The 13,199-nt window shown below is 43.1% G+C and overlaps 2 protein-coding genes across 2 annotated transcripts; both read right to left on the bottom strand.

Annotated features, from left to right (window-relative positions):
* Positions 1 to 644: 644 nt before the first annotated feature.
* On the bottom strand, positions 645 to 3,284 carry tpgs1 (tubulin polyglutamylase complex subunit 1). Its single transcript, XM_079573956.1, has 2 exons — positions 2,823 to 3,284; positions 645 to 1,395 (listed from the first exon to the last, which is right to left on the bottom strand). The coding sequence occupies exons 1-2, from the start codon at positions 3,161 to 3,163 to the stop codon at positions 729 to 731; spliced, it is 1,008 nt and encodes a 335-aa protein (XP_079430082.1). The 5' UTR covers positions 3,164 to 3,284; the 3' UTR covers positions 645 to 728.
* Positions 3,285 to 4,947: 1,663 nt separating this feature from the next.
* LOC306975985 (inositol-3-phosphate synthase 1-A-like) lies at positions 4,948 to 10,585 on the bottom strand (the record flags this gene model as incomplete). The annotated part of the gene is made up of 10 exons (XM_079573812.1): positions 10,452 to 10,585; positions 9,417 to 9,578; positions 8,661 to 8,790; positions 7,805 to 7,998; positions 7,364 to 7,513; positions 7,023 to 7,238; positions 5,808 to 5,972; positions 5,634 to 5,747; positions 5,256 to 5,473; positions 4,948 to 5,134 (listed from the first exon to the last, which is right to left on the bottom strand). Exons 1-10 carry the CDS (start codon positions 10,563 to 10,565, stop codon positions 4,948 to 4,950), a joined length of 1,650 nt encoding a protein of 549 aa, XP_079429938.1. The 5' UTR covers positions 10,566 to 10,585.
* Positions 10,586 to 13,199: the final 2,614 nt, after the last annotated feature.

The raw sequence follows: 13,199 nt of genomic DNA, 5'->3' as shown, positions 1-13,199 counted from the left end.
CACTACAATGATGACGAAACCTTCTGTTGGTCTGTAAATGCAGTAAATTAGAATAACTGTCTTGTATAAAATTGCTCTCTCAAAATGGCTGTAGTGAATGTCTTGAAATAGGCCTCTGTCTCTTTAAGAACCTCTGAGCCTTTCCGACACGCCCCCTCCACACGCTGTCTGTGGCATCAGTGGGGAGGGGGTTCTACTGAGGAGCAGTGGTTGGTTACTCGGCTGGTGACGAAAGCTCGGAGGCGTCTCCAGGAGGTGAGGGCGTTCCTAGGAGGACTCAGGCAAACCTGTCCCTAAAATGGCCGCCATCAGAGTTTTTACAGATTACTCAAAAAGACGTGAATGTGCCAAGGCAACACGTCAGGCATGTTTTTAATGGGGGAATGACATAATAACATAATGTAAAGCTTGCGAAAGTCGATTTTGCATAATACCCCCCCTTTAAGCAAGAAACCAAATCATACTCAGTCTAATTTATGTCCAATTACTTCTTAATTGAGTATTTGTATCTGAGAATGTGTTACTGAAGTGATGTGGGGAAGTGTTAGTTGAATGTTGAATAAGGCCATGCAGAATAAATACACTAATTAGCACTTAGTTAATAAGTGAGTGCTAAAATGAAGTGTTACCCTAGTTTTCCACGCCTAAATGGGATAATACGAATCGTCAGTCTTTATAAAACGTATTGTACATTCCAAAGTTCAGCTGTGTTCTCAAGACATTCACACCTAAGATAAAACTTTGACTCGAGCTATAAACAATTCCGCCGCCGCGTTCTCGAACTCCTTGGCGTCCATGTTGCCTCCTGGTCCCCTTGTCTGCGCTTTGGCCATGGCCTGCGCTAACCTGTCCGGGGACAGCTTGGCGCTGGCCTCTAAATACCGCAGAGCTTTCACATTGGCGTCGAGACAAGGAGTCGTCTTGGCGTTGGCGTTGGCGCTGCCGGCCTCGTTGCCCTGCGAGGTCTCCAGCGCGTCTCTCAGGGTCCCGATCACCGCCATGCACAGCGCCCGGGACACCGGCCCCTCGTCCGGGCAGCACACCTCGGCGTACAGCCTCTGGGCCTGGCGGATGTAGTCGGAGAAGACGGCGCACGTGAGCACCCCGTGTCGGAACACCTCGTAGGGCACGGCCTCGTGGTCCTGGCAGTGGAGGCGGCGGAGGAGCGGGGCGGAGGTGGAGGCAGGGACCCCGCCCTCGCTGCACAGGCACTCTAGGGTTTGGGTGTAGAGGCCGCCCCGGACACCCCCGCCCAAGCCCGCCGCGGGACTGTCGGCGTCTGGATGGGGCACCTGGAGGTCGGTGCCTGGGAGCGGCTGCTGCTGCTGCTGCTGCGGGGAGAAGGGCTCGTTCAGGAGGTCGTACGCCACGCGGACGTTGTTGCTGAAGGCTGATCTGTGGATGATGAGTACAGTAGAGGTTCATAAGGTAATAAGTGCAAAAAGTGACACTTCTAGGGGGCTTGGATGGAAAATGAACGCAACAGTGGATCTTCGGACATGCTTGTTGAAATAATGCGATGCAGCTTACGACCTTTTTCTTTTTGGTCAGGCAGAGTTCAAGAAGAATCGATGTCAGCTACAATGTGCAGCTGAATGCAAGTCAAATGTGGTGAAATACGGACCAAGAATGTTGATTTCAATTCCCATCCAAATCTATACCACGTTTACAACAGGGCTATAAAAGGGCTCATCAAGAGGAAGAAACAACAACGAAAACAGTTCTGTAAGAACTAAAAACGTGAAGACAATTATCACCAAAGTACCAAAGGATTAGAACTGCAGAAGAGCCTGTAAGTACCACCAGAGTCAGCAGAAGGTACTGTGCCCTCACCATAGTTTGAGACCCACTGCCCTATAAAGACATTGGCTGATTTGGGTTTGGACAATGTCTGGATATACTTACTGACTGAATACTTGCCTTAAAGTGTCTTTTGTAACATAATCCGTTACTTTGTCTAATCAGAGTACTGTATTCTGAATACATTGAATACTTTTAGGATACCTTCACATTGATTGTCATTATATTTATGTATAAATATGGTGTATGATTACAAAAATGAAGACTACTTTATTTTATTTTAGAAGGAAAAACAGGTCATCACTTAAAGTTCTTTCTTAATAATGTTGTGCAATATGGAGCTAAAATGTAACAATACTGGGATGTATTCCCTTGATATTTTGCAAAGTAACTGTGTTCTCAATACACTCAAATGAAAGTGAATCTTTACCAGAATACAGTTCCTCCAAATTAGTATTCTAAATACATGCATTTAGTTACTCGCCAGGACTGCCTGTCACATTGCCGTCTCAAGCCTTCAGCCTCAAGTGCATCATTTCAAGCCCCCCTTAGCTTAGAATTTGAAGTCATTGCAAACAAAAGACATGCAATTGTTTTCCTCACAGTAGGTTTACAGACACCCCTGTATCATCAAGAAACTAATTCAATAACTTTAATTCATCGACGATTTGTTTGAACTCTATTATAAAAGGGTTGTTGTTGATGTTTCTGTTTATTTGGTCAGGGCGGTGCATATACATGCACTTGATGAAAAGCGTTTGGAGAGTCTTGCTCAATGGCACAAAGGTAGAGACCAGAGAGGGGATTTGAACAACCTTTGGGTCAATTGAGGTTGCGTCAGTCTGCAAAGTTCTAGATGCGTATACATGACCAGGCTATGTAGATAAATAAACAGGAAATAGTTTGTAGAAAAGTACTTCACGGTATTTGTTAAATGTTGCTGTAGTTGGTGCCTTTAGCAAGTGTTTCCTTCGTACAACTCTCACTATTCTTCACTTGTGCCCATGATCTTACTAACAAACCTGTGTGAGTGGTGCGCCAGACGCAGGTGCCAAAGCGCGCGGTTGAGTCTCTGTTGTTCATGCGCTCGTCCTCCTCCCACTGTCCCGTTGCCCATCTCGTCCCCCTCGCTGCCCCCTGTCCCAGCCTCGCTCCCGGACGCCAGGTTGCAGAAGTGGTCCGCCAAGAATCCGATGTGGTCGTCGGACCTGGCTTCCACCATCTTGAGGATGGCGCCCCGCAGCAGCTCGCCCACCCCGGCCTGGGCCAGGAACTCCCTGTCGCCGTCGCCCTTGGCCGCTTTGCTTTCGGCCATGGCTGAAGGAATCACGGCTGACCGGCGCTTCTCCTTATTCTCCGCCATGTCTGTTGACGTGTGGTGTCGCAGCAACGGCGGCGGAAGTGCGTTCCAGGGGGGGGGCGCGCGCTGCTGCAGTGATGCTGCGTCTGCCAGCTGACCGTGACGTAATGCGGCTGCTAGTCAGTAGCTCCCAGACTCGATGAATGATGCAGGCTCGGGCTTTTCAATGTTTTAGCTTTATCTACAGTTTCTTAAGAAGGGTCTAGAGTCTGGTACAAAGACTCGATTGTTACTGTGTGCCAAGTTTAACCTCTTAAAGGAACAGGCCACCATTTTTACATACTGTGATATATTCTAGCCAGAGCCTAGACAAGTTGATGCGTACCTGTCTGTTTTTTGTGCGTTCCCTCAGTCACGCAAAACGACTTAAGATGTTGTTAGCATTTGGCCTCTCCCAATGTATTCCTATGGCTCCAAACGGGGGTGAAGTTGGAAGCTACAACGCTCTTCCACGGGCACGCACAACGACCAGACAGGTACGCATCAACTCGTCTAAGCTCAGGTAAGAACATATCTCAGTATGGAACAATGGTGGCCTGTTCCTTTAAAGGAGTAGGCCACCGTTTTTACATACAGAGATATGTTCTTACCTTAGCTTTGATGAGTTCTTTAGGACCTGTCTGATCTTCCCCCGTGCCTTCAGTCACATAAACACAGCACAGACGGCGTTAGCATTTAGCCTCTCCCTCTCTCCTCTATAGCTCCAAAACAGGTCAAGATAGAAGCTACCAAGCTCTTCCACGTTTTCCCTATTTAAATATGGTTACGTGAAGTGTTCCACTACAAAGTATAATTACACAAAATTAAACAATGTGGATTTTCTAAGCGGATAAAAGGGGGGACTATAATGTAAGGCGTAATAATACCAGGAGTAGTTTGGCATCCGCACAGTAAAGTGAGGATTACTGTGCGGATTTCGTCTGCGCTGTGTTTACGTGACTGAAGGCACGGGGGAAGATCAGACAGGTCCTAAAGAACTCGTCAAAGCTAAGGTAAGAACATATCTCAGTATGTAAAAACGGGGCCTATTCCTTTAAGATGTTGTTGGCCTCTCCCAATGTATTCCTATGGCTCCAAACGGGGGTGAAGTTGGAAGCTACAACGCTCTTCCACGGGCACGCACAACGGCCAGACAGGTACGCATCAACTCGTCTAAGCTCAGGTAAGAACATATCTCAGTATGGAACAACGATGGCCTGTTCCTTTAACCCCCCGCCCAAACCGAGTACATTTCCCCCAGTTCAGCATTTACCCAAATCCTACCCAAAGACCTACAAAATTGATAATAACTTTTTCACGTTTGTCGCCTTTTGTCATGTTTTTGTTGCTTTCTTGTAGTTGTTGTCGCCACCTTTTTGTTGAGCTTTTGTCACTTTAGCATATTAGAATCTGAAGTGGTTTTGCAATATTTAACAAAGCGCAGAAATGCAAAAAAAAAGTCGCAATCACACTTACATTAGGAAGTCTGGCAAATGAATAAATTTTACTTTTAATGAATGTGTGAAGAAAAAGTCAAGTTAACTTTCAGAGTAGGTTGACTAAACTTTTATTGCACCCATCATATAAAATGTTTACAATAACCAACTTGTTACAATTCAAACACTGGAGCAGCTTCCTTGAATTTAGATAAACAATAGCTACGACAAAAAGAATCCCTCTCTATTGTGCGCTGTTTTTAGGAGTAAGATAAGATAGGATAAGATATGATAAACTTTTATTGATCTCACAAAGGAGAAATTTACTTGTTACAGTTGCTGTTAGATTATTGCACATGTTACTTTACAGTCTTAGGGGATAGCACCATTGCCGTTGACAAGTGTCTCTCCATTGACATAAGAGACACCATTGACACAGGCCTCTCCGTTGACGTATTGATGCACTCCGCTGACTGACTTGCTCTTCTTAGGGAGAAACCCGTGCTGTAACTTGTGCTCCAGCAGCATGTGGTTTTGAGGTGGAAGACCGAGACATGCTCTGAAGAAGAAAAACAAAACACATTATGATCCAAGAAGGAACAACAACGCGCCATATTACAAGACCAAACCTTTGCCAATGTGATTAGATTCATTGTTTAGAAACCGCTAATCCACCACACCTGAGAATGTTTTCGATGCTCGCCCTCTGACTGAAGAAAGCGTTGATCACAGGCGCCCCCGGTGGAACAAGAGGGGCCTTGCAGAGAAAGGCCAGCAGAGCCAGCACGCTGTGGAAGGACTGGTACTCCTTCTCCCCCTGCGCTCGGACAGACATGCGCTGGCACAGCTCTGTCAGAATCACCAGGTCCAAGATGATGGGACTGGCAAGTAAAGAGTCCTAAAAATATATTACAAATAAGGATAAAGAAATTCACATTTAGAAGAAAGACTGATAGTTTGCCATGCGCTTATTGTGCCTCGAATCGACATGCTTGCTCAGTGTACAATGTAAACAAAACGACAAACATGAGTAGCCAGGCAAATGTCTCCCCACTGACCTCACAAGTGTTATGTAGCGCTATGGTATTGGTCCCTCCCATCATGATTTCAGACGTGTATTCATCCATGGCGCGCTTGCTGTCGCCCACGTACGGGACATACTTAATCACCACCTAAGACACAACGCATTTTAGAACATGAAATGAACGTTTTAATATTTGTGTGTGACTCACGCAGTGGTCAGGCTTCTCTCCAGGCTGGTACAGAATGGGGTTGGACTGCACCATGTCATCCACTACATTGCTTTTGGAGATTTCCTTGGAGCGGAACTGCTGAGGAGCGGACAGGTTCTTGCCGTCGTTGTTGCCAAGGTGATTGTAGCTGACAATGGCGGTTGGCTATAACAGATTTTAAAAAACATAATTTGCCTTCGAATTCAATATGTATTATTGCAGATATTCACACATAAAGTTGATGTGAGCAGTGGTGGAAGAACTTAACTAGAGCCTATTTCTTTCCTTGAGTAAATAAAATACACATACAAGTTCAACATTTTTAGTCCAGTGAAAGTATGAATATCCTACTAATATAAAAGTATAAAAGTGCCTATTTCTTCACATATACTTGCCAGACATGTCTTCACATAGATGGGCGACAGTTCCGTGACTTTACCAGATCACTTCCTCCAGGGCCAGGTTGGTGACTGATGGTGCGTTTCAGGCAACTGGTAGCTGGTAAATTTCCCACCTCCTCCTGAAAAAAATGCCTTGGAACGCCACTCAAAAGTGGTAATTACAAATTGTAGACTCGGAGACCTCAAGACTGCTGCAAGTTCCGATATGAGATGAAGACGGTAATGGCGGCCCCCAGTGGAGGAGCGCAGCTAATGATACAACTGTAACAAAACCACTACATCAGTAATGTGAACGTTACTTTTGGTCACAGCTTTCAACATAACGTTATGTTGCATGTTTTTAATTACCTGCATATCTAGTTGGGAGAAATGTTAGCATCATATGAGCTAACTGTTGTAGCCATTTTGTTTACATACAAGTTAAATCACCTGGAACGCTCTGAGGTCGTAAGTCGTAATTTTCAAGTTGGGAAGGTACCAGTTACCAGTTGACTGGAACGCATCATGAGTCCCCACGAGATTGCAAAGAGGGCGGCGACACATAACAATGCACAGGTGTTGAAGATCGCGGGCTAACACGGTTTCAGAAATCTGTTTTAAAATCGTACTTGGGAAAACGATCTTGAATGCACTGCAACCTAAACCATCAGTCATTCTGCAGTACTCACACCGAAAGTAAAAATACTAGTAGTTTGGAAATCTGCACAAACGGCCACGTAAGGTAAGGTAAGATCTACTTTATTGTCCCAGTAGGGGAATTTGGCCACTTTTACTTTAGAGCACAGTAATAGCATAGTAATACGATAGCTCTCACCTTAATACCAGCACTGACCAGGAAGTCAACAAGTACTGACTTGATCTTGGTCTGTCCGGATTTAAAGTCGTCTCCTCCAATGAACACTCCCCTCTGCACAGCCAGCTCCACGGCCCCGGGGACAAACGTGTTCTGTGGGGAGCCGTTGATGAAGGCGCAGTCCTCTAGTATACTTGCAACAGCAAATAGAGTGGAGGGAGACACCTCAGCTCCGGCCTGATGGAAACAACACATTGATAAAGTGAGCTTTTGCTATCTTTTGCTGAAGTGGTGCTTCAAGCTCCTTGCATGTACAACCAAACGGATGATCGGAAAACAGATTTAGTTCATATGCTACTTACATGAATAGCTGCCATCAGATTTTCTGCAGTATCGTTGACCCCCGGTGTGACGTCACAGAATCGCTCCGTGTTTGCAGTCCACAATACTATGACTTTGTCCACTCCCTCTGACCCTCTGAAGTCCCTGATGTCAGCTCTGATCTGCTCCATCTACACATGTGGCATTATTGGTAGTGTTAATATATTATTATGTTATTATTAATTGATAAAAAAGATAATTTCAAAATAAAATGTAACCATCTTTTGAACAATTTCCATAGTAGTTGTATATGTACCTTATATATGAAAGTGTAAAACAAAGAATATGTTGATAACTGTAATGGTTTTCTTTTGGCTGTGGAGCTCATCATAAGCCCTCAGTTCAAAGTTCTCCCAAAATGTTCCAAAGTTATCAACAACATCCACTTGTAAGCTACTGCATTGCTTTCTTTTTTCCCCCACCTGCTCTGCAATAGTGCCAGTGAGGACATTATCAGCCCGGCACTTCTGGTTGGCAGCGATGAAATCTGGAATATAAATGGACTTCCTTGGTGTCATGCGGCTCATGTGAGATCGTAGCTGCTCTTGTAATGCCCAGTCAAGCACCTCGGCTCGCTCCATTGCTCTCCCGAGATCCAGGGAGGATATATCCCAACCTAAAAAGGCCAAAACACAGAGAAAGAGGATTACTTCTGCACAGTCAACTCCATTCAAAATATTACGTCTTTCATATTTCAATGTAGAGACTGCAGTAAAAGTTTGGATGTGAGAATGGGCAACCCTGTCAAGTGACTGTAACTGCTTTATTATGCATAAAGAAAACATTTTTAAATTCATTTGGACGTTGGAAAATATCAATGTTATGCTTAAATTAGATAATTATTAATATATGGTAATGGTAAATGGTCTCAACTTATATAGCGCTTTTCCACCTACATTAGGCACTCAAAGCGCTTTACAGCAAGGATAGCCACTCACCCATTCATACTCCAATGTACGCAGACACTGGGGGCAATGTGGGTGAAATGCCTTGCCCAAGGACACAACGACAATGTGCACTTTCAGGAGGTGGGATTCGAACCCCCGACCTTCCGATCAGGAGACGACCCGCTCTACCATCTGCGCCACTGTCGCTTACAATTTCAAAGAAAGCTTTATCACTATCTTACACGTTGTTAGAGAGAAAAGGTTATATTGATCTTAAACGGCTTATTTAAGTCTCCCATTCTTCCTAGTCCAACAAGCTCTATCCCTAAGCCCCTCCTCCCTCGTTCCCCTACACAATATATCAGATATAATTGACAAAAGATGTTCATACCATCAAAGACAATATCATTTGGGTGTACCATGGGTAATACATCACAGAACGGTACATTGACGTTGCCTTGAGGACCAGATCCTAAACAAACGGTTGAGGACTGCAAAAAGGAGCCATAGTAGTTTGCTTTCTGTGGAGAAAAAGATAATACAGCTTTCAATTCATTAGTATTAGAGTAATCCTTACTTCTTATTCTCTTCCAGGCAATACTCAATACTAGGTTAGTAGATTCACATAAGGAACACAGTATACCCATTTAGGGGCATATTATGAAGTGTGGAGCCAGTTTGACACAATGAACTTGAGTCTCAGGCTATTAAGGGCACAAAGCTATATTTATCAAATAGGACACAGTTTTCTTGTGGTATTTAACACTAGCCTAGGTTTACCAAGCACTGCATTCCAATTTGTACTTGCACAGGATACTGTAAGAATATATAACCCAGTTGATCTGCAAAGTCGTTTTATAACTGAATAGCTTTACTCAAAGCGCTATTCATTCCTTCCATAAAGCTAAGTAGCGCTAAGCTACTGCTGCATCCCTTAACAAATCCCAAAACCACACTGATCTACAGATTTACAGAGATAAGTCAGATCATGTGTCTTGCCGAAGGACACAAGGTCAGTACGTAGTTGTTGAGATTCTATTTTTCCAATACTCCCTTATTAGTGATGGTGGGATCCTTATAGCCCTTCATATTCGTTTCCAGACTTTAGAGCTGAGATAGCTTTTTAAAATGAGATCTACTTCTCTACCTGGACGCCGGTCTTGGTTCTCCATGTGAGCCCCAGCTTGTTGGCCAGGACGGCTGCGGTGACTGTGGTGCCGTTGTTGCCTCCCCAGCCCACGAGCATCACTCCGAGCCGGGGCACGTGACTCTCTGTGCGAAACATCATCTGAGTGCTTTGTGGGGTCACCTGCAAAGAGCGCACAGTAAACACAATATTTAGCTCTCTAGTAGTAAGAAGATCTAAGGATAAAATGACTTTAGAACAATATCCTTTAACAGCAATATTGTCATGAAGTCTTGATATGTATAAAACCTGCAAATCATGTTCTGAAATGCATGTAATAGTTATAGTGTTTTGTATCAGTTAAACAGTTCACATGTCAGTCTTATATCAAATGTTAATGCTAATTACTATATCGATCTATCGTTCAATAAAAAAAAGATAAGCAATACATTGTTTGGCTCAATATTTATTTTTCTCCCTTTGATTTTTGTAAAACTTTGATTTTTAACTGCAGCAAATTGGGTTACATTATATTTCATGTCTATTGCAGCTTGCGTGGTATTTCATGATGATGCACTATTAGAACAAAGGTTTACTGTCATTTTTATGTTTTACAGTTGACAGTATCTAGTATCTATATAGTCAATAATATCGTTTATCGCGATATTTTCCCTCTTCAATATATCGAACTTCAAATCTGCTCTCGTGACCGGCCTACTCATGCACTGTGCACTGGAAATCTTGTTTTTGAAGCATAAATCGCAATACTTGTCGGACAAAATTGCAAACATGTATTTTTCCAAGCTTTTGTAGCCCTAAATTGTAGGCAAGGTACTATATAGCAAAATGGATCTCGTCATGAATGCACAGACTGCAATAAACGCAGCTCACAGACAATTTCAAAACACTCTCAATTCACAGTTTCATACAAGAAATAGCTGGGGGCATTGTCAGTGAGGAATCTGCAAATGAGCCTTTATTGAGAGCAGATTTCAGCATAGAATGATGGTTCTCACATACTGCATGAAAGGTGTGTGTGTGCGCTTGACTGCTTACCGTGATGTGGTGGCCCTCTCTGTGAACCGACGTGCTCTGGTAGACATAATCCGCCTCGATGTGGGTGTCGGTGTACCGCACGTTAGGGCTGTTAACATGGATCGTGACTGGCATGACTGTAGTCCCTGCACACAGAGGGGAGGGCTGGCGGATCAGGTGAGGTCCAGGCAAAAACGTCATTTACAAAAACGTAACATGAATGAAAAAGAGGTCCTCAGCTTTTGGTCTAAGATACATTTTACTAACATACATTAGAGTAACTTTTTGGAGGTGTTTAGGAGAACTATAGCACAGTCATTTTGACTTAATAAGCAATATTATTCTCTCCATTGAATATAACATATGGTTACTCTTTCCATTAAGAGTCAAACTATAAAGAGAACAAAAATCTGTAATTCTTTTATCTATCCTTATGGCGTATTAACAGTGTTGGGTAGTAACTGAATACATGTATTTAGAATACTCATTTGGGTAACTGTATTCAGGTACAGTTACTCTGACATTTGAGGTTATTCAGAATACGATTACTTTCTTGATAGTACTCAGTCATTAAATTTCAGTTTCATAATCATAACATTAAGAATTATCTCTATCTTTCTGGGCTGGCAAATAAGATTGTAACAATTGTAACCTAAACATCTTCTTGATCTTTATGCCGCATTTATGCATTGATATTATGCAAATCAACGTGAAAGTATTCTAGGTATTTAGAATACAGTACTCAAATTAGACAAAGTAACGGAATACGTTACTAAATACATTTTAAGGCGAGTATCTCCCAAACACTGCATATCAATAGGAAATATCAAAATTGTCTCGTCAATTTGTTGGATTTTGTCACTGATCCTCCTTTTACAGTTCTACTCTTTCTTTGATATGATCATTTGGAGGACTATTACACTTGCGTTAGTAGGCTACAATTAGGCCTAGTGCCAGAACTATTTCTTTTATGTCACCAAAATAGTGTCTATTGTAACTGAAGAATGTGAGAATGATTAAGTACTACTCTTACTGCAGTATTGTATCCCACCTCTTTCTCTCACAACTTCTAGGAATTTGGCTTCAAAGGACACATTTAAGAATCAAAATAGAGCTTAGTATATCCAGTTAAAGGAAACAGTCAATCATATAGGCGTCACAGAGTCCTAACCAAACGGGTTTCTTTCCTCTGTTCATTCATCATCGTAGCTGTTACGTAGTCTAAGCGTGGGCTAGGAAGCAGACAGCCAATCAGGACGTGCCCTCCCATGCGCGCACTACTACGCAGGACTTAATTCAAGAAGGATGGGTTCAGCCGGTTACTGGATCCTGTGTTGACTGCTACCTTTAAAAATGTCAAATATTTACGTTGAACAATAGAGGCTCAACCACACGCCAACCGTAGCAGCACATAGCCCCGAGGCGCGTGCAAGCCACGGCAAGAATAAGGTTAGGCTACTTTACATCCGCTGCCAACGATGGCCATTCAATTTCCTGAAAAGAAGAGTAGCTGTTCCACAAGACACTAACGTAGGTGTCTTAGTGGGGCTACAATCCCACTAAGGATTGACACAGATAGCAGTGATGCAACACTGTGCGCAGCAAAACTCACCGGTAAGATCGCTCGTACTCCGTGTAGAACCGCGATGGATGGTGAGACTGCGCGCGTCATAAGCCTCCGCACAGACTATGGTGAGATGAGCGCATGGTGCGCGACTGTAACCAATCAGAGGGACGCACACCTTCCCCATTCTGGGAGTGTGCTGCTCAACACGTTGGAAAGGGTCTGAAATGCGACACATTATTTAGCTTTAGAACTATTTGGGGATTTCGTTGGTCTAATTTATTAGTTTAGTTTATGCATTTAGACGCAGCCTATTCATAATCATTAAAATCAAATAACTTGATGCAGTCCGAGACAAAGGTGGAAAATGCTCCTCGCAAAGCTCAAAATGTACAATATCTATAGAGAAAAATGATATAGCCTATATCCATGTACATACATTGTATTTCTATTAATCCTATTCTTTTAACCTCCCTTAACTCCCACCTGAACTGAGCACATTTTCTCCAGTTTGGCTTTACCCAAAACTAAAAGCTCAAAATAATAGGAAAAACGAGGAGTGACAAAAAAAGCGACAAAAGTGCAGCAAAAAAGGGACAAAAAACTCAACAAAAAACACAATATAAAAGCTACAAAAAAGTGACAAAAACTCAACAAAAAAGCAGCAAAATAGTGATGAAAAGAACGCAAGCAAAAAGATCAGTTTAGATTATGACTGTAAAATTAAGAATGGACATATTGTGGCTTCTTCCTGTGACCATAGGGAAATGGCGGCTGGCTCCGGAAGTTCCTGGGTCTTATGGACTTTACATTGAAAAGTTTTGGCCTCTTTGAGTCAGTAATGACCACAGGCTTGTCAGCTTCCTAAATGTTTTTCCTTTTGTTTTTTATCCTTTTCCCCCCGCCCTATATTCTGTATAGTGGAGCTGGCTCCAAAAAAACCCTACAAATTGCTAGCACGGCTGAGCTTCGTTAGCCTGCAGTGAATGCTATGGGGCACCCTCTGTCCATCGCTACTTAGCTGTCTATGGTTTAGATCAGTTTTGTTGACCTCAGCTTTCAAATGAGGCGTTACACCGGCTTATAAGCTCTCCAGTCCAGAAGCGTTTAGATTTGGGTAAAGCTGAACTGGAGAATACGCACTTGGTTAAGGCGGGGGGTAAGATGTTAATTATCTTACTCTATGGACCATGTTTTCTTTCTTC

The sequence above is a fragment of the Gobius niger genome (assembly GCF_951799975.1).
Source record: "Gobius niger genome assembly, chromosome: 16".
NCBI classification, from domain to species: Eukaryota; Metazoa; Chordata; class Actinopteri; order Gobiiformes; family Gobiidae; genus Gobius; species Gobius niger.
The sequence above is the reverse complement of the archived record's forward strand: the minus strand, read 5'-3'. Positions and strand labels throughout refer to the sequence as shown.